We start from the raw sequence: 20,095 nt of genomic DNA on the forward strand, positions 1-20,095 counted from the left end.
AACAGCAAAGCTTTTCTGAGAAGGGTGCTGGCACGAGGCTAAAAAGAAAGGCTAATGTTAACTTGAACTGGTCAGATTTTATCCCATCCCTACAGTTCCTTGCGTGGCCTTTCAGTACCTCCCAAATCCCAGTAAAAATGGTTTAACTGCTGGCTTAACTCAGGAGTAGAGCTCCTTTCCCAGAAATCTTTTTCCCAGAAATCTGTTGAAGAAGCAGCTAGATGTGGGATGGACAGACTTAGGATGACACTGCTAACACAGCCGGAGGTTTTGTGGCTGTCTCCCATTTTTGCTTTCATTTTAATCCCTGATTTCCCACTCCCCACCATACACTAGTCAGAAAGCGTAGCTCAGATTTGCAAACAGCTTGTGTCAAACTTCTTATACACACGTGATTTGCTGAAGACATCTCACCTAGCTCAGACGAAATACGCTTCCGAAATTTGTCATCGGTGAAAGCAAGAAAACCTACAGTTCCTACTTACATAAATGCCCAATCCATTCACATCCAGCCCCGCTAGTTTTTGTGTTCGCTAGAAAATCAGAGCCAAGTGCAAATCAAACAAGAAAAATCTCAGCTCTGCACGCCTTAGCGCTGACGTCCTGACGGAGCTATCTGTGCTGTGAAGGACTCCGAGTGCAAGCGCCCTGCTTCGAGGAACCTGTATCTGAATATATTTAATCCACGCTTGTTCCTATTCCCCTTCAGGAAGCATGCACATGGGGAAGGAACAAATGCCACGTGCAAATCTTGCATAAACCATCTCTCTGGCTTCCCAAATTCTCACTCCCGTGACATCTCAAGAGCAGATACGCACTCCTTGCTCCAACAGCTTCGCCTGATCGTATCAGTATTCAGCTCTAAGGAGCGTATCCTGATTTTAGGCAGCTATAACCGGTCATTCCTCCGCTAACTTTATTTATCAGCGTGAGGACACTCGAGATTTATCCATCCAAAGGAAAGCCGCGGTCCGTGCCGAGCCGTACCGACGCGAGGTCCCTGCAGAGGGCATGCTGACCCCGCGCATCGAGCCGCTCGCCCAGGAGAGCGGGGTGGCTGCTGTACTCCTCCGGATCATTTGAAATGTATATGGATTTCTATTTCAGTCAGTCATTTGCTAGCAGCAAAACTAGAACATTTCCTGTTTTTCCTCCTGCTGTAATCAGGATATTGCCAAATTAGGGCTGTCCTAATTACGCCTCAGCAGGTGCCAAAGCCAGGAATGGTATCAGGAAAGGAAGGAAGGAAGGACCTGTAAATTCAAGCCAGAGAAATTACATCCATTGTCTGGCTGCAGTCAGTGAAGTTTCACATAAAACACGAGCCTTTTGGACAATGGCACACACGCAGCTACCGATTTACACGAGCGCTCGGACGCTGTTTAGCCCACATATGTGCTCACTGCTATTGTTGGTGTTATTAATAATAATAATGAGCCCGTACGCAGCCGCTCGCCAGATGAAGCTCCTTCTGAATGAAATCAGGCAATAGGAAATAATTTCTTAATGCTTTTGGTCAGAAAACACAAGGGGCTTTTTCAGCTTCCCCTGCTATCGCCAGCCTCAATTAGCTATTAAAGGAGATTATGTATAGCGGCTATTATAGCCCACATTGCGACGGCATCTTTAGTGTCTTTCAATGCAAGCATTTATCCCCGCGGTGCGGGGCACATCGCTGGCCCCCCTCTCCAGGGAGGGCCATTTTACAGATGGGTAGCTGAGATGTACAGAGAATAAGTTATTTAGCAATGGTTACCAAGGAAATCTACGATAAAGCAAGTGCCCAAAGGACTCAAAGCCCTCGCCCAGAGGCTGAGGTTAGCTTCCACACCATGGTGTGGGAAGCAGTCAGAGAGCCATCCCCCCAAAATGCTGATGAACAGCCCAGGACAGAGCATTTGATGGCCCCTCGAAAGAGTAAGTTTACAGGAAGGTTTGGGAAAGTGCCACAAAATTCGGTGCGTGTGTATTTAAATGGTGTGCTGTGGTTATGAATTCCAACACTGTCATGAGATCTGAACACCTCAACCTCAATGTAATTAATTAAAATATAATTGTGAATTTCCTGGGAGCAAAGGATGGAATGGACGAAATGAAAGGACCTGACTTGCTCTACAAGCAAGCAGTAGCTATATGCAAGTGGTTATGTTAAATGTGATGCCTTATGCTCCCCATCTCCAACCTGAGGCCACCTTTTGACCGATGAAGAGAAAAGTCGTGTGGTTTCTATGCACTCTCCCACTCTCATCCACGTTTAAAAAGCCAAAACCATAGCATGGTGTGCAAAAAGTCCCTGGGAAACCAAGACTCTTCCTACGGCAGTGATCACTATTTCAGATTTTTCCCCCCACCTATAAAATACTATTCCTGAGTGTCTCAGCAGAGATGGTTTCCAGAAGCAACTCCTTCCTACTCATGTCAAGCAGCAAAAGCACAAGGGCAGTATCTCCAATCCTGCCCATACCTGTAGGCAAGGGTGCAGGTGTCCTTGTACTCCTGGAGCTTCACGCACACCATGTTGAGGAACTGATCCGAATAGGCGCTCAGGTCATGCATCAGGTTCATCAGGTCTTGGACAGTCTTCTCCACGATCACCGTGCTCTGGAAAAGAAAGGCAAGTACGAGCATGAATAGAGGTTAAGCAGATATCTTAATTTCAGCCGTCTTGTGTTTTGCTAATTAGTGTCACAGATGCAACTGTACAGCTGATTCTCCCCGACGCCGAGCAGATGCTGGAACAGCCCGTGTCACCAAGTGATGTAAAACAGAACGGAAGAGGAAAAAGCAGAAACCAGGGGAGAAGGATGGCTTAAGGCTTTGAATATTGGGTCTGGAAGAGTTTGGCTTTTTGAGCCAGTGGCTCAGGACCAGAGGAGTTCTCTGGGTCTTTTGTTCACTAGATGAAACCTCAAAATTCAGACGTGTGATTTTTAGAGGAACCAGGTACCTGCAGCTTTGCTGGGCTCTGCTTGGACTTGCCAACACTGAGCCTTTCACCCTGACCAGTAATTCTGGACTCCCAGATCGCAGACCATCCTAACGACTAGGGATTACACCCACTGCTCACATTTGCACGAACTGCACGTGCTGGGGACAAGCTTGCTGCCGAGGCCGAGGGTTAAGTAGCACCTTGCAATCCTTTTGTTATGACAAGCGGCGTTATTACAATCACGGGAACAACAGGGCAAAGCTGCAAACCGAAAATGCTGCTCCCCAGCCTACAGATGAGCCAGTTCTGACAGCCCGCAGGACAAGGAGGTACTGTGCATCTGATAACATCCTGGATTTATAGCACCCCATATTTATTTGGGGACTTCTGAGGCACCCCAAGGTGACTTGCTGGCTGTATTTGATTTTGTTTCTCTGAACAATTGAGAAGGAAGGTTATCAAAGTCCCAGGCTGATGACAATTGTATTAATATCAGGCTCAGCAGAATGGAGGGCTGCTCTTGAGCTACGCACAAAGGCGTAGAAGGAGACTGAAGCATTTGGGAGCAGTGCTTCATTTGAGAAGCTCTGGACTCCAGTTATACCGGGGGTACTCCAGGGACTTCCAGAGAGCTGCATCAAGGCTGATTTTAGCTTTTTCTCTCTGTTAATCAGGCTGTGAAGAGGAGTTAGTGACTCAGTTGTTTGCAGAGCAAAATCTCATCAAAACCAAAATCATAGTCCCTGCAATATCCCCACAAGCCCAACTTCCTTCTCGGTATTGATTTCCAGATTAAAGTGCGGCAGCATCGCCCTGATCCATAATCCTGCTCCTCCAGAGTTACCTGTGAGTGACAGGAATTGATTCTGCTCCGTTACCTGTCCCTGATTTGGTAAAAAAAAGTCTGCAAACCTCATCCTCAGTCAGAGCAAGGATTATTCCTTAGCATGTGAGCAGCAGGGGTGGGTTAAATGAAGGCTTAGTCACCGACCGTGCCATGCCTGAGACGTCCTTGGCTCACCACTGCACTTGGAGAAGGAAACTCCTCTTTGGTCACCGTCATATTGCATTAACTTGCTCCTAAGCAAACTATTGACCTTTCATATCAGAACTAGCAACAATTTGGGATTGTTTTGTTCAAGCAAAAACGTCTTTTGGCATGGCCACCTCTCAGATGTCTGTGTTTATGCTGCTTCTCCTGTTACTACAAGTAGCTGTGTTTTAATAAAAATTCAATCCTGTCTTGGACTTGATGCCCACAGGTAAGGCCAACCAACCCTGAAGGATTTGCAACCTGCTGTCATCACGAGCAAATGAACCGGACAAGAACCCAGTTCAAGAGAGACTTGGACGTACTGGAAGGAGTCCACCAAGATGCTGAGGGACCTGGAGCACCTCTGCCATGAGAAAGGGCTGCGAGAGCCAGGGCTGCTCATCGTGGAGAAGAGGCTCCGGGGGATCTTATCAATGTCCATAAATACTTGAAGGGAGGTCCATAGGGCAGACGGATCCAGAGGTGCCTCCATCCCCACTGGTCGGCTGCCAGCGTGCCAGGACATCGAGCTGACCCCAGCGAGACAAAAAAAACCTTTAAAAACTTTACCCAAATCTCACTAAAATGAGACATTGATCTGGCTCCTTTCCCTTGAGAGTAAACCCTAAACCATGTACATTGGGCTGGGAAGTGAGGAGTGAAAATTACCTGGTAATTTGGGGAAATTAGATCAATCAGATCCACTAGCCTTGAGGTAGGGCATAATTACACCTTCAGTGCAAGGGGGTTCTGTAAAAGGGCCTCACTTTGCACCAAAATGGCTTAAAATGTGCTCCCATGGCCAGTGTTTGTCTCTCAGCAGAGGACAAGGTGGCTCTCCAACGTGCTTACAAAAGCCACAAGAAATGTCTGATTGCACACATGGGAAATACAGAATTTGCCTTGCAGCTTCGGTCCAAATCCAACCATCTCTTACTGGGGCTGATCCTGACCCTTTACCATGGGGCAGTTACGTAGGGAAGTTACACAGGGAAGAAGAAAACCCCAAAGTTCCTAACTCGTGTAGCAACCTGGAAACCAAAAGCAATGATTTGCCTCTTTGTGTGGATAATCATTTCATTTTCCACTGGTATTTTACTGGTGGGAGAGGGGTGGGCTTTTCAGAGACCCGTGCCATTACCTGACCTCTCTTAGTTTGCAAGGGGAAGGATCTATCCTTCTTTGTGTCCTCCCATTGCAGTGAACTTTGTGCCTTGGACACGCAGCCACATGAAGAGGAATCAAAGATGCTCTCAGCCTGCCCCACTTCTATTTCATACCATAACTCAATATTCCAGAAAACAACAACTTAAAAAACCCAAAGACCGTACGTTAAAAGAGAGGCTACTGCTGGTTTCTACAGAGTTTCTCCCACTTACTTTCTCCTCTCTACAACAACACTAAAGTCAGAGCTAAGCTCCTGTCAATATCTTGATTTTAGAATAAGGTCTTTTGATTTAATGAGAATACTAAGCTACTTGCATGACTTTAAAAAAAAAAAAAAGACAATTACCATATGAAAGAAGGCTGTACTAGATACGTAAAGGCTATTTTTTCTCTAACATTTTAACCTTTTCCAAAGCAATCCTGACACATCTGCATGTGTCCCTGGGGATGCTCTGTATTAGGATGCATTAGGCCATGTTAATACAGCTGGACTCGTTAGCTGGGCCGGCGCAGGATCTTCTAAAACTCGGCGCGAGGAAATGAAAGGCAGCGCATGTATTATCAGAGAGTTACAATCCAGTTGCCGCTAACCCATCTGGATTCATTAACAGCAAATGGATATGATCAAAGCATAATTTTATGGCAAGACACTTCAATGAACCCTTTTAAAAAAACCCACACTAACAAGGCAACGCATCCGCCGAACAATATTCATCTCCTCGCACCTGAAAACACCGCGTGGTGCTGAATCCTAACATCACGCCGAGGCTATGATTCATTACTCCTACAGCACATCGGGGTGAAGGTTTCAAAGGGGTCTTCTTACAGCTACTAAAAATAAAAAGAAATTCCTTCTGACGACCTCCTGTCCATTAGCTACTGTCAATGTAATATGATAAAACAGCATAGCACCGGTCGTTATTAACACCGTGGGTTTTATCTTTAATGTATTTTGCAAACATTTATCACTGCTCCTCGATACAGCCCTTATTCTCAGTTGTGCCGAAGCTTCAGATAACGCAAAGGAGCTCCAGGGCACGTATAATTTACACTCTGACCGTACTGCTTTCCCCAGCCCCAAATGATGGAGAAAAATAAGCAGCCCCAGAGGTATTATCCCGGCATTTGACAGATGGGGCAGAAAAAAAATACAGAAAAACCCAGAAACAACAGGTCATGGGATTTCCTTTTCTGTCCTCACAGCCCCCTTCTCTTGAAAATCACATTTACCTTGGCTTCATTCCGCAAAACCGGGTTCCTCACTGCTGAAACTCTTCCTCACCTTTGACTCGTGCAACCCCACCTAAGTTTTAAAAATGACCGAATTCCTCTACAGAAAGAGGGCACCCGATGGCACGACACAGCTGGGGTCTCCAAGGATCCCTGTGGTGGCTGCAAAGGCGCACGGCACAACAGAACAGGGATTAGCGAGTCCCCAACATGCAGAAAAAGTTCAAAGCAACAAGCCAAGCCTACACAAAAATTAAATTTTCAACCTATCGTTTTGTTTTCTCTGACTTCTTGGCAAGGAGCGCTAGATTAGAGGAACAATCTCCACCCCGAGTATTTTTTTTTTCTGCAGAAATTGCAGCTTCTCGCCCGCACGTTCACTTGCAAACTCTTCAACTTCTTGGGGGAAGAAAGGTGAAGATGGGAATCTCCCCGGGCAGGGACATCTTCAGCATGTGATGGGCTCTTGAAAACGCAGCAGATGGAGGAAGAGACCTTGGCACTGTAAAGGTTGTTGGTGATGAGTATATTATTGCCCATCACTTAAATCTCCTTGAGATGTCTTGGCAGAGGAAGGCACCAGATGAGTGCAGGATGTGGCTGCCTGAACGGAAAAAATAAATAGAGCCTAATCTAATTTTTAAGCTGGAGTATAGCTGACACCCCACAATTTAAAAAGTGCTGTACAGAGCACAGCTGTAATTAAAGGCAGAACAGCAGAGACAAAAGCTTTGCAAACCTCTTCAACCTCAATGCTGACCCTCAGCTCTGGGTTTGGGACTGCTTCCAAAGCATGCTGGTGGCTAAATCTCACACTGATGCCTTGACACGTGACGTTTATTTGTGTATTTTCTTGCCTTTTTTTTTTTTTTTTTAATTACAGCTTCTCAGCTGCCCCCAAAATAATTCATTTTTCCAAAGCATTATTCATCCTTCTTTGCTGGTACTGAGAAGGTGTGCTCAGCAGGGGGCTCCAATGACCCGTGCTGGGGCACTATTCATTAGGGAAGAGCTGCAAATATATAAATCAACGCATCAGGGGAAGAAGCCTGTGCTTGTCCCAGCATCATCCATACGGATCTGTTCTGCTCGAAGCAACCTCACCTGTCTTGGGTGCTGTAAACTGTGCAATCAGCCATGAGGGTCACAAACTTGCCTGCGGGTCACGGAGGCTCCGGCTTTTCCTGTGGCCCCAGGAGGTGGGGAGCAGAGCAGGGGCTGCACTCAGAAACAGGGTGGTTGGGATTGAGGTCTCCTTGGGGTGAGAAGGAGACACGGTGGGGTGTTTCCTCTCCTGCCTGGAAGGCTGGTGTTGCTTCCTTGCCGGCCCCGTGGGTGTTTGGCTGGTTGTTTGCTCAGCGGTGAGAACATGAAATGACCTCTTGGAGGCTGCTGGACATTTTGGGATGGAGGTGATGGAGCCGCTGGGCAGTGGTGAAAGCTGGGTCTGGGTCTGGACAGCAGCGAAGCGCGGTGCTCTGCCGGCATCTCGCCGTGGGGCTCCAGCACCTCGCAAAGCCGTGACAGCCCAGGTGCCGGGGGATGCTCTGGCTCAGGAGCCTTGGTACCATCACTGCCCCGCGGTGTGTGCCGGAGAAAGCCACACGCAGAGCAATTCCTCCTCTTTAACCAAGGCCATGAAGAAACAGCATCCGGCAAGGACGTATTTCAGCTCCTTTTCTCATAACTTCGCTCTTCCTCGTTTCCCAAGGCAAGCACTGGCAGAAGAGCAGGCTCAGGCTCCCACCAGTCCCACCTGGGATTTCTTGATTTCTTCTGCTGACCTTCCGCTCGATGGCTGCATCTGATCTGCTTTCAGGCCGCAATGGGGCCGGAGGCTGCCCTGCAATTCCCTTGGCACCACAACGCCCGCGGTGGGCACAGGGAACCTGCCGGGCTCCAGGCCGTGCCCACTGCCTCCAGTCCTGGCACTGGGCGCCACTGCCAAGAGCCGGGCTCCGTCCTCTCTGCTCCTCCCTGCAGGGATTTCTGGACATTGCTAAGATCCCCCCGAGCCTCCCCTCTAGGCCGAGCAGCCCCAGCTCCCATTGCAGAAGGACCCCAGGCATCCCTCCGCTGGGCTCCTTCCAGTACGTCCCTGTCTCTTTTATACTGGGAGGCCCAGTATCACACCAGCATAATGCCATCAGGTGCAATAAAGTGTCTCCAGCACATCACGGAGGTCGTGGAGCGAGAGCTAAGCTCGATGGGCTCTTACATTTTGGCTTGGTATACAGGATTCTGCATCAAGATGCACACTTCTCCAAATACCTGAAACCCAGGGTCTAGGATCTAGGCTTAATTTTATGACATCTATTAGCATCATTATTTTATTTTATTGTATTGTATTGTATTTTATTTTATTTTATTTTATTTTATTTTATTTTATTTTATTTTATTTTATTTTATTTTTAATTTATTTTAAATTTAATTTTATTTCATTATTTCATTTCATTTTGTTATTTCATTTCATTTCATTTCATTTTATTTATTTTGATTTTATTGTGCCGTGCCCCCACCCGCGGGGCCGCCTCCCGCGGGCTGTGACCCGTGATGCTCGGCAGCATCGGGCTGCCAGATGCAATTTGGTTCCCCTGCCGTCAATTAATAACGCTTTGTCACCCTGCGGGCGGGCGAAAGGGAGCTCTGTGGCAATCTCCCAGCACAGACTTCTTTGCACTGGTGTGGACAAGGAGGGGAGGGAGCCCCAGGAACCGGGCGAGATGCAGAAATACCTTGAGGGGCTCTTGGGAGCTGGGAAACACCAAGTGTCAGCACACCGAATGGCGATGGGAGATGGAGATAAAACCACAAACGCATTCATTCCCTTTGCCCAAATTCTGGCAGCTTAACAAATATCCCGCAAGGACAACGCCACGACTGGTGATCACCCCGCCAGGGGATGCTACGTGTTGGTGGGGCAGACTTGGAGATGGAAATCATTGCAAACCGAAATGCAGGAGCTGGGGACCCAGTTTCCCCCGAGTACTGCCGTAAGATGCCTGCTTAAAACTACCCAACATCTGAAAAATAACCAAGACAATCTGGAAATTGTCTTGGTTATTTGGAAATCTGGGACAATCTGGCCGGGGAAACCGCCCCAGCTCTGCTCCTGCTGCGTGGCACCAACCCGCACCCCTACGTCCGTGGAGCTACCCTCACTAAAACAGGAAAAAAAAGCAACACCAAACCCTGAACCAACCTATTTTTTTTTTTTTTTTTTAGCTAAAAGAGGGAAGATGATAGTCTAAATTGCCCGTTTTACTGATTAGTGGTTATTTCACACTGAGTGATAAGGGGGCTTTGCAATTTGTTTTCTTCTGCGGTACACGCAGGGTTTACAAAGGGCTGGGGTTTTTAGTATGTATCAATTCAAATACATGTTTAAATGCAAAACTCTTTTTACGGTCTCCAAATCTGATAGCCTGCTTTTCTCATCCAGCATTTTTTTTTTTTTTTCAGCAAAATTCATTATTCCAGTATCAGTTCTGCAGAATCCTGCCCGTTACTATGGTTATACCACATCCTTCTACAACTTTGCTTCCCAAATGCTCCTAACTCGGAGGGATTTTTTTTTCCACTACATCTCTGCCTGTTTCTCTGCAGGTGATATTTTTCATTTTACGGGCTTTATTCGGAGAAGTCCTGAGTGCCTCCATAGCAGAGATGCTAACAGGAGCCCATAATACTCCGTGTTTCTCTCTTAGCATTAGAAGTGATGCTGCAGCAGCCACGTGAGTGCACAAACAAGGTCTTAGGTATCTCTTATTTACCTGGAAATGTGTGATGCAGAAAACATTTGCTCCAGTGAACTAGAATATTGATGAAGAGCAAAACGTACATTTTTTTTAAAACAGAGAACATGTACCGTAAAATCTGCTTATTACTGTGTTACCTTTGCCCATGCAGAAGAATTGTTTTCTTCCTCTAACCACTATATTCATTATTTAGGATTTCACAGAGCACGGGATTTAAACACACGGGTCCCTGTTCTACACCAAGTTAACGCGAGCTGCAGCCAGCCCTGCTGAAGCCCGGTAAATACCCAATGAATCACAGCTATTTAAAGCACCAAAGGAGGAGTTTGCCAGGAGTATTTTCAAACTATGCTCTGCAACAATTTAAAAAAAAAAAAAGGTACATAATAATCATAGGTTCTGTAACTTGAACAAAAGCCCCCAGTCTTTTCTTTTTCACGTGTCGTTTCTGTAGTACGTGAGGCCAAAGCTGGAGAGAGCTGAGGAGGAGCCACTGGGACTGCAGGAGTTTCTGGACGAGATTTTTTCTAATGCTCTTTGTCCAAATTTGAGACAGCCTTCTGCTCCAGATCGCACTTCAGAGCAAGGAGAAGCTGTGTTTGTAAGATTTCCCCGATTCTGTATTAAACCAAGTCCCTTCTTACAGCAACACAGCTCAGGATCAGCCGCCATCGGCTTTTTCGCATCCTGTAGGGCGAAGACTTCCCATCCGGGCTGCAGTTCAGCTCTTCCCAATCCCTAGTGACTGTTGTACGCTGACATTCACATAGGAGACGACAGCTCATTTCTCCCACCAGAAAACAATTTTGCTGCGACCGAGACAGAAAGATGTGACCAGGTAACTCCCTAGGAAAAGTTTTTTCTCATTTTTGTTGAGACTTTTGCACAAAAAGAGGAGAAAACCCCCTTTTTCACCTCCCACATGCCTACGACGTTAGGATATTTTTCAAGCTCCTTATTTATTTTATTTAAGTCTTTTAAGCCAGCACAAAAAGCCATAACAAGATCCAGCAGATAGCAGCTGAAGTGCGCTCCACGCTTTTTAACAGCGCAGGTAATTAACCACTCGAACAGCTTGCAATTGCCTGTGCTGGATTCTCCACCTCTGCAAGGCTCTAAATCAAGCACAGGTGCTTCTCTACAAGGTGAGCTACTTCCAAAGAGGAGCTATGGACTCGATGCAGAACTTACGGGGTGAACTTCTAGGGCTGACTATGCTGGAGATCAGATGCGTTTATTCTGATTTTGAGCTCAAATAAATCCCACAGGAAAAGACGCCCATGGTATGCTTACAAATAAACAATCCCCACTATTAAAATGTCCGAAATTCCCCATGAAACAGAAAGTCGCGGCACGTCAACTCTTAGCCAACGCCCAGGGGGTGGGCAGCGTGGCAATGAAGATGGAGCAGCTCCATCAGAAGCCACCAAGCTCCCCCCGCCAGGGCGGCTGTCACCTCTGCGACAAATCACAGCGATGGGACCGCAAGCGTCTGCTTGAGGAGACGTCTTGCAACAGTCCTCAGACATACAGGCGTCCCCAGCACCGAGCAGCCTGATGGCTCAGCGCCGTCACAGGCAGGAAATACAGAAGTTAACGCTCCGAAAAGGGTTTTCTTCCATTTAGTCCCATTGCACACCTGTGCATGCAGCGCAGAGACAAGCGGAGAAGGAAAAACGAGGTTGCACGTGGGAGTTTTGTGACAGTCCGATCTTCCAGCCTGTAGATTACCCTCCCATCAGAGCCCCTGGCACTTGAGATGTTGAAATCTGCACCGAATGATGCAGCAGCGACTGCATAATAAGGAACACTGCTGCCTTGGCAGGGAGATGGACTGGATAACTTAATAGGTCTTTTGTATCTCTCACTTCTCTGATCCTGCTGAGTTCTGTAGCTATTATTAAAGACATTTTTTAAGGTATTTTAATTTACTTCTCTAAATGGATTTCCATTCATTCACTCCCACCAAGTGAATGTTGTCAGGGACATTAGTGGCTTGATAAAATAGCTGTAGCTTCATGCTGGTTTTAATGTGTTACACACACAAGAAAAGTCATTAGCTCTTACCCTTTAATATACCCTCTTTACTGCTGCATAACTGTTTATCACTCAAAAGTGCCAGGCACAGACCATGCTCTTCCTTTATTAATCAATACACATTTGTGCAAGGCTGCAGTGAAAAGGAATAACATTCAGCTATTTCGAGCAGAGATTGTACGGCAGGAGCTCAAAAGCCGGTCCCTGACATTTTCAGCCCCCCTGAATATTCCCAGAAGTGGCTCTCAGGATTTTACAGAACTCTCCCAATTACAGGTAATCTCATGGCAAGGTGGCGATTTATTTCCCATGCACTGAGTGGCAGGTTTCCTTCTCCTTTGTGATAGCCGCTCTAGAACATCATTAGCAGCCGGCAACACGATACAAATTGAACACGGACCAGGAAATTAATGATGCTCAGAAGCAGGACATCAATTTTGGAAGCGGAGTGAACCTCATTTTTAAATAAATGTTTTCATACGGTTAGTCCAGTTTGGAGAAAAAGAGCCATCTGTATTATTTTTATGAATACTCTGTGTGCTCTGAGGTCTCTTTCTTTCGATCTTGGAGCCCGAAGATTGGAAGTGCTCTTATCTGCGAAAACTTTCTGGCTGGAGAGGAGGGGTGTGTGTATGAAGGAGAAGATGTCCCTGCACAGTGACCACAGCAAGGGCAGCTGATGCAGAAACAGAAATCAGGAAGAAAAGAAGGGGAATGGCATAGCAGGGCTGAGCCCCAAAAAGAAGATGCTGTGCCCCCGGATTTATGCTGCGCACGTGGACACTGATGCGAAAACTCACCTGTACAGAGCACAACTGTAATTCAAATTCAGTGAGAACCAATGAAAATGCAAAGTGTGGGGGATGGCTAGAAATGAAATGGCCAAAAAAATACACGTACCAGCTTTATCAGCTGAGCTCTAAGTGCTAGCCCAGGGGGAGCTTCTGGGACCAGACTGAGGCCATTTCACTGACCTTACAAGACCATCTGTCAGACTTCAGAGCAAGTGTCAAAAAGCCTCACTTGTAGGGCTAAATGACATCACAGGGTGACAAGACCGATGTCACCAGCGGGTTTCTAGAAGGTAACACCCAATATAGGGTGGATCCCGAAAGACACAGGTGAGTCAAACCTCACCTCAGAGCACTGCATGTCATGTTTCTGTCTACAGTCACTTACTCTTCATTATCCAGCTACAACTAATTAGATTAGGAACGTTGTATTTCTGAACATGTTCCCACTTTTTTTCTGATATATTCCTATGGGGAACCTGGGAGAAAGCAGAAGCCCTACAGGAGGGTGCGGCTAGCTACCTACAATGGATTAAATTCCTAGAGAGACATCCAGAAGTATATTAAAATTGACAGTCAAAATTATTGCATTGTTTTCTGCGGTTTGACTTTGTAAGGCAGCACAGATGAAAAAGCAGCTCAGCCACAGGGATTGTACATGCTTCCTTTTCGCAAGGCAGTTGTAAAAAGCAGAAGACCAACCCAGCTCGTTTAAGCATTCTGAACTTGTAAAAAAAACCCATCTTTTTTTCCCCTAAACAATGGTTTGGCATTAATATGTAGATGACTGTCTTATGAACGACGGAATTAGAGGTTAAAGAGGAGAAATCTCAAATATTCCAAAACGCTCCCAAAGGTGACCTGCCAGCAGTGAGCTTGAGATTGATTTCTGCAATTTGGTGGCTCTGTTTTTGCTAAAACCCCTACTCCATGTGTTTCAGTGAGAACTTGTCCCCATGTGTACCGTAGCCCCGTGCACGCAGGGCTGGGCATTGCCTACGACAGCCAGCATTGAGGGACCACGTCAACTGCCACCGGCTCCTGGCGAGCTGCCCCCAGGTCAGAGCTCTTGGATTCTGCAGGGCTAAGGTCGAGCTTCATTTAAAAGGGGAAAAGAAAAAAAAAAACTTTCTAAGGGGAATTTACACCCCAGTGCAATCAAACAAAGAGTGCTGCAGATGACTGGAGGATGACAATTTGGTTTCACAGAAAATTTGGATGTTTCTAATTTCGGTTCCCCCACAGAGAATGGGCGAAATCGTGACCTTTTTCACTTTTCCACTAGAACTCAGCAGTGCTGAAACATTTATAGACAAAACTGATCTCTGCCTTTCTCGGTGGTTAGGAAACCAAGAGGAAGGAGTAAAACGTTTCTCCTATACCAGTCAATCAGCAGGAGTCAAACTTCAACGTCTTGGTGTGCAGGTCAAGGCTCTAACCACCAGGCTCTCCAGAACGGCAGAGATGTTGGACTCGATTTCCTTTCCTTCGAAATGATTTCAACCAAATACATTGCTCGTAAAGAGAAATCACGATACAAGTCTGCAAGAAAACATCTTCTAAACACCTCCAGACACAACCTCAGCAGGGCTGACGTCTTCTCAGAACAGCTTCTCCTGCTCCTCATTCCAGGTATGAATTAGTTAAGTAAAAAGCAGAGCTACAGATAAAGTAGTTGCAGTGTATTTGGGCTAAAAATACACACACACAAACATACATACACACAAAAGAATCAAAATGTCCTTAGTTTTGTGAAACCGCAGTTTTATAAAACCTCAGCTTTCTTGCACGGCTTCCTAAGCTGGAAACTACAAAAGGATCAGTTGTCTCCTCTCCTGCAAGAGGAAGCAGGCACATTAATAGCTCTAAATGTTCATTTATTTCCTTTGTTTAAGTTTCTGTATTTAGTCCTGGGGTTCGGTTTGACCATTTCAGGGTGACACAGGGTGCCCTGGCATAGCACCTCAGTCCAGCACAGGCCCAAGGGGGAAGCTGCAGCTTTAAACCCTCTGCCCAAAAAGCCCGGAGAGGAGAAAACTCCTGCGGTGCACTTGACGGCATCACTTGTGATTTATTCAATAAATTAAGCCTTGTGTTCTACACATCAAAGACTAAGGAGATCACAGTTCTGTCCCTGGACGTCTCCAAAGGATTATTTCGAAATTTCTCATTAATGGAGATTGTGAGCAGCTCCAAGTACCCAACAGTTTGCATTGACGCTGCCTTCATCAGAAGCGACCACTTAAAAACCTGGGAGATTCTGCTCGGACAAACTCTTCTGCTCGGGAGATGGAAGAAAAGACAACACCAGACTTCGAATTGTGCACAGAGAGGCAGCAATTGCAATGAGACTTGGGTGCAGGATTTAACCACTACTGGAACAGTTTTCTCCTGCATGAACACAGCTACTTGCCTTGGCTTTTCTCAAACCCCGCGTGGGAGCACTTCTAAAGCGGGATGTTTCCAAGCATTGGTGTAAGGATGGAAACCCAGACAGCCAAATACACCTACCATTTTTTTCCAGAAAACTGCAAGGAATTTGGGAAATGCCATCACTTTGCCGAGCACTTCCCTTTTCTGATTGTCCACCTTCAGTGGGAATGCTGCACCGGGTTAAGACAGCACAAAGAAATGGGATCGCTCAGACGTTTGCAGGGAATCTCACAAGGACGGGGCAGAGCTACCACCACGACAGCAAATTTCACCGTCCTGTTTGCGTGGAGAGCAATGGAAAAGGAAAACCTTTGGTAGAGCTCCGCTCAACACCTTCCAACAGAAAACAAGGTCTGCCTGGGGGCCAAGCTCTGCAGCAAGTTTGGTGTTAGGTATAGGTTGTTTGCCAGGCGCCGTAAAGTCAAATGTGATGGGGTGAGAAATGCCCCCATAGCTAAATCCCAAATTACACATGTCAGGGGAACTCTTATTTCACCCACCTTTGTCTTCTTCACCCTTCCACAGCCACAAAACCCAGGGTGATAAGACCTCAGCTATACTGTGAGGGTATTTTATCACGCTCTGCCCAGAGACCTGTAATTAATCCAAAAACCCACTCAACTCAAAGAAACAAACAAACAAAGTGTTCAGTTGTAGTTCACGGTTTTCCACTCTATGTGACGAATATTTCTACTCCCTGCAAGGAACAAAATGAATTAAATGAACTACCCAGCAGTTTGGTAACCCTCTGCTCATAACTCAGGATTTCCATCACAGCAAAGAAACGCCGAGCGCGGCGCAACCGCAACACCCCGCTTCCAAAATGCAGCAAGAGGGCAGTGAAAAAGTTGTCGCCTTTCCCCCCAAAATCCCATTCTCGGAGGGGAAAAAAAAAAAAAAAGGTCCAATTGGGAAAGGAAAGACCCAGTGGGTCAGCTCATTATGAGAGATGTCTAATAGCAGCCGAGATGCCATTGTTCAATTCCCAGCCGTCGCGGGCAGAGCAGTAATGAGCAGTCCTGCTCAGCAAATGGTCTGGATGATACTATAGATCTTCCCTTCCCATCTCCAACTTGTGCATCATTTCCTGACAGCCCCATCTCCCCTCCGAGCAGATGGCTCCCTACAGTACGTCTTTAAGAGACCTCCCAGGCAGTTATGGATGGCAGAGAATGAGCGTTTTGTTTCATCGCTTGCTCATACGTTATTTTCCCCGTGCTAATGACAGTCAAGTTATTGTCCTGTGAATAAATCCATTTAGGCCTCGCGATGTTGGCTGCAAGTGAGAAGGCGAGGGAGCAGAGGAAGCCAAACTTGGCACCAGCAGAGCGCAGATACAGTCATCCACAAAACATTCATCTATTAACCAAACAGCGGCATTTCCAAACCCAGCGGGGTCACAGCGGAGCCCTGCTGGGAAACAGAAATTAGCTCCGAACGGAGATAATTTGTCTCTCCAATGTTGTCATATTTGCAAAGATCTCTCTGGCAGTGCCGTGCTGCTGCGAGGAGAGATATCCCTGACGAGCGAAGCGGAGGAGACGCGAGCTTTATCGGGAAGCCAGGTGGCACTTGAGATCGCTCGTGCCGTCTTTTGCCTCCGGGAGAGGCGTCTGGATCGCAGGGAGAGCGGAGGGGAAATTTGTCTGCGGCATCAAGACCTTGCTGCAATTCATGGCAGAATATCTGCCTCGCTTCCACGTCGAATGGGGGGAAATTGAAGCACCTTAGATAGCGCTCGTTTCTTTTTTTTGGTGCCGTTCCTACGTAGGAGAAACGTTTTTCTTGTGAAAGCCATGGCATGGCCTGATGGGGAACATGGCATCGGGTGCTGGAGCACGGGAAGGGTTTTGGAAGTGAGATGGGAGAGGAGGAGGCTGGTGGAAAATCATGGGACTCAGGGGATAAGAGCTGTGAGTTTGTACGGGGCAGGAGGCACTCAGATACGTGGGGAGTGCCACCAGGCAAAAATAGGAGAATTTGCGGAGGGAGAAGAGTCTTTTTGTTATCAACTGCTTAAAAGGGAAGATGCATTACTGCAACATGGAGTTATTCTGCGTTTACACGTCCTCCATCCGAGAAGCACAAAGCAGGCTGATGAAAGTGGTTTTACAATGTCTCCAAATGGAATTCCCTTAACTTGATTTTACAGGTGAGAAAATAGAGGCCCAGAAATGTTAAATGGTCTGCAGACCCCCATGGAGGCAGTGAGAAAGGAGTAATTATGATCGCGGAGCCTGTGCTCAGAAGAAAATACGACATCCTCCATTCCTTTCTTGACAGCATACTCAGTGGATCCCACCAGGCATCAGCAGCTCCTTCCCAACACGTGGAGGCCCTGGAAGGCTGATGTGGTGAGGCAGTGTCACCAAAATCCGAGGGCTTCCCACTGAAATGAACAACACAGCAAAGTCCCCTGAGAAATGTATATTTTTGGCCACGCTATTCACAAGCTTTCTGCTCTCCCTAGAACCATTGCCTGCTGCTGCAGAGTACCACGCCTGAAAAAGGGAGGAAATTTTCATGAAATGTCCAGCCATGAGCGCGCTCAGGCCAAGCTCTGGTTTTCAAGGAAGCAACCCCACACCTACGTTGGCAAATTCTGGAACTTCCACGTTAAGAAAAGCCAAGAACTGGAGGATTAGCCTTGGATGGCACCAGGGATGAAACCTTCTTCTGTTGCAAGACTTGTACTCCTACAAATCTCCAGCGTAGCCTTCCTGGGCTGCAAAGATAACTCTCCTCTTTGCCTTTCTCAGCAAAGGGTACCGATGCTGGGCCACACAGCCTTACTGTCCTCGATCAGAGGGTGTCACAGCTAGCCTAAATGTCCTTTCTCACTCTTTTTTGTTTCCAAGCTGTGAGCAGGGCAAGCAAAGTGCTGGCTCAGTGCAGACAGCCAAGCCTACAAAGTGCTGCTCAGCCACACCTGGGAGCAAAGGCAGAAGGGGAACGTGCACAGCACATCCCTCACCTGATGTCAGATCAATCTCTTCCTTTTCCTGTAGGTCACCACACTCACCGACACACCTGAGGAACTCAAAGGTGGGAAGATGGGCCCTGAGGAACAGAGGTAGCTGAGGTCAAGAGCTCACAGCAGTCTAGAGCAGTTCAGCCATCAGTAAAATAAAGCACTCCTTACCACCAGATCTGAAAGTCCTCCCGGTTTCTTCTTTCTAAGACCATGGTTTTTGACAAAGAAGCTGGAAGTGGCTTGGAGCAAGCCTGAGCCCTTTGAAAAACACCTCAACTTTCTGCTAAACAAATCTAGGCTTACAAAGGGGTGTCTGAAAAAGGTTTTGTTGTTTCGCTCCTGAAGAAAAAATTACCAAAATTAAGATCCAGATTAAGAGGCGAAGTTTTGGATCAAGACCTGGCCAAGAGACAGCAATGGTGAGGAAAAATAGCCCAACTGCCATTGAGAACGGCCCGTGTGCAGTTGAAGAAGATTGTCTCAAGCCTCTGCACCAAATCTTATGCTGTTTGACACAACTACTGGTGAGCTGCCGAGAGGCTGAGCCCTGAGCAGTCCCTCTGCAGATGACTCCAGGTTACCTACACCGCTTGCAGACCCAAGGGAAAAGCTCAAAGCTCAGGTGGACCGAATTCAGTAGCCTTTTGGGCTAGAAATCAGAGGAATGGCAAAGCATTAAAGCAACACTACGTTGAAGACAGACTTACTATGTTTATGAGAAGTGGTTGTACGATGCTGTGCAGCCGATGGCAGGCATGGGACTTCCTGACCCACGAGGTCCCTCCCAGAGGTGTGCTTCTAGAATGTAGCCATCAGACCTACTGCCCAACTTGCTGGACACTAATTACCGGCAATTCAAAACTGAAACAAGCAGATAGTTTTCATCTGATGTGTAATGAGAGCTTAGGATTCACTTCCACGAGAGCACACGATTAGATTTGGGGACAGGAGGTATCAGTGAGGCCCACGTGTCGGCAGCTTCACAACGGGGCTGAGCGTTTACACATCTATCACGGCAATCCAGAGCTGTCAGACTTAATGTGATTTGGAAAGGATATTGCATGCAGCAGTTAGGGATCAAGCTGAACTATCACAGGCCGTGATGAAGCCTAATGAATAGCGGACATTCTCAGATTCTCCCCAGTCTTTATTTTTTTTCCCTAGTAGAATCAATAGCACTTCTTGCTGACCATTCCGAGATGGCAAGGAAGATTGGGTAAATCTCCTTAGCATTGCTCTTATGTTCCCCAGATTGCTACTTCTGGAAAAGAGTGAAAGCTTAGACAACATCACGAGGGGTACCAAGTCCCCAGATCTTTACAGCACCATGTTTGCTGCACAAACTCACCTGCTGTCCAAGCAATGCGGACAGAAGCCAAAAATCACCTCTTAAAAGTTCAGAGGCTGAAGAAGAGCGAGCAGGACACTGATTTGACCACCCCCAAGATGGGATATACAACAGCCCCGGTCTTCTGAGGAGCTGTGTTGTGCTCCCAGCAATGCCACAGGGGAGCACGGACCTTCTCAACGTCTTCAGCATCTCTGAGAGTGGAGGTTGTGGACTAAAAGCAGATGGCTGAGCAATCTCCTCCACTCCACCAAGCAGCACCATCTAGGGGCACCTCACCTACCTGTGAATCTGCCCCAAAACCTTCACAGAGTTCAGGCAAACTGAGATCTAGCTATGTATGCTTGGGAGTATCATGTGAAAACCAGAAATTTTTAGCAAATGTTTCACAAGCG

At 47.0% G+C, this 20,095-nt stretch overlaps 1 protein-coding gene across 3 annotated transcripts in view; it reads right to left on the reverse strand.

Moving 5' to 3' along the window:
• Positions 1–20,095, reverse strand: part of EXOC4 (exocyst complex component 4) — a 380,649-nt gene that overhangs the window by 65,500 nt on the left and 295,054 nt on the right. For all 3 annotated transcript variants that reach the window (XM_080577978.1, XM_080577977.1, XM_080577979.1), the window contains one exon: positions 2,465–2,601. In XM_080577978.1, coding sequence (XP_080434104.1) covers positions 2,465–2,601 — 137 coding nt within the window. The remainder of the gene's footprint in view (positions 1–2,464; positions 2,602–20,095) is intronic.

The sequence above is a fragment of the Anser brachyrhynchus genome (genome assembly GCF_964034855.1).
Source record: "Anser brachyrhynchus genome assembly, chromosome: 1".
Lineage (NCBI taxonomy): Eukaryota > Metazoa > Chordata > Aves > Anseriformes > Anatidae > Anser > Anser brachyrhynchus.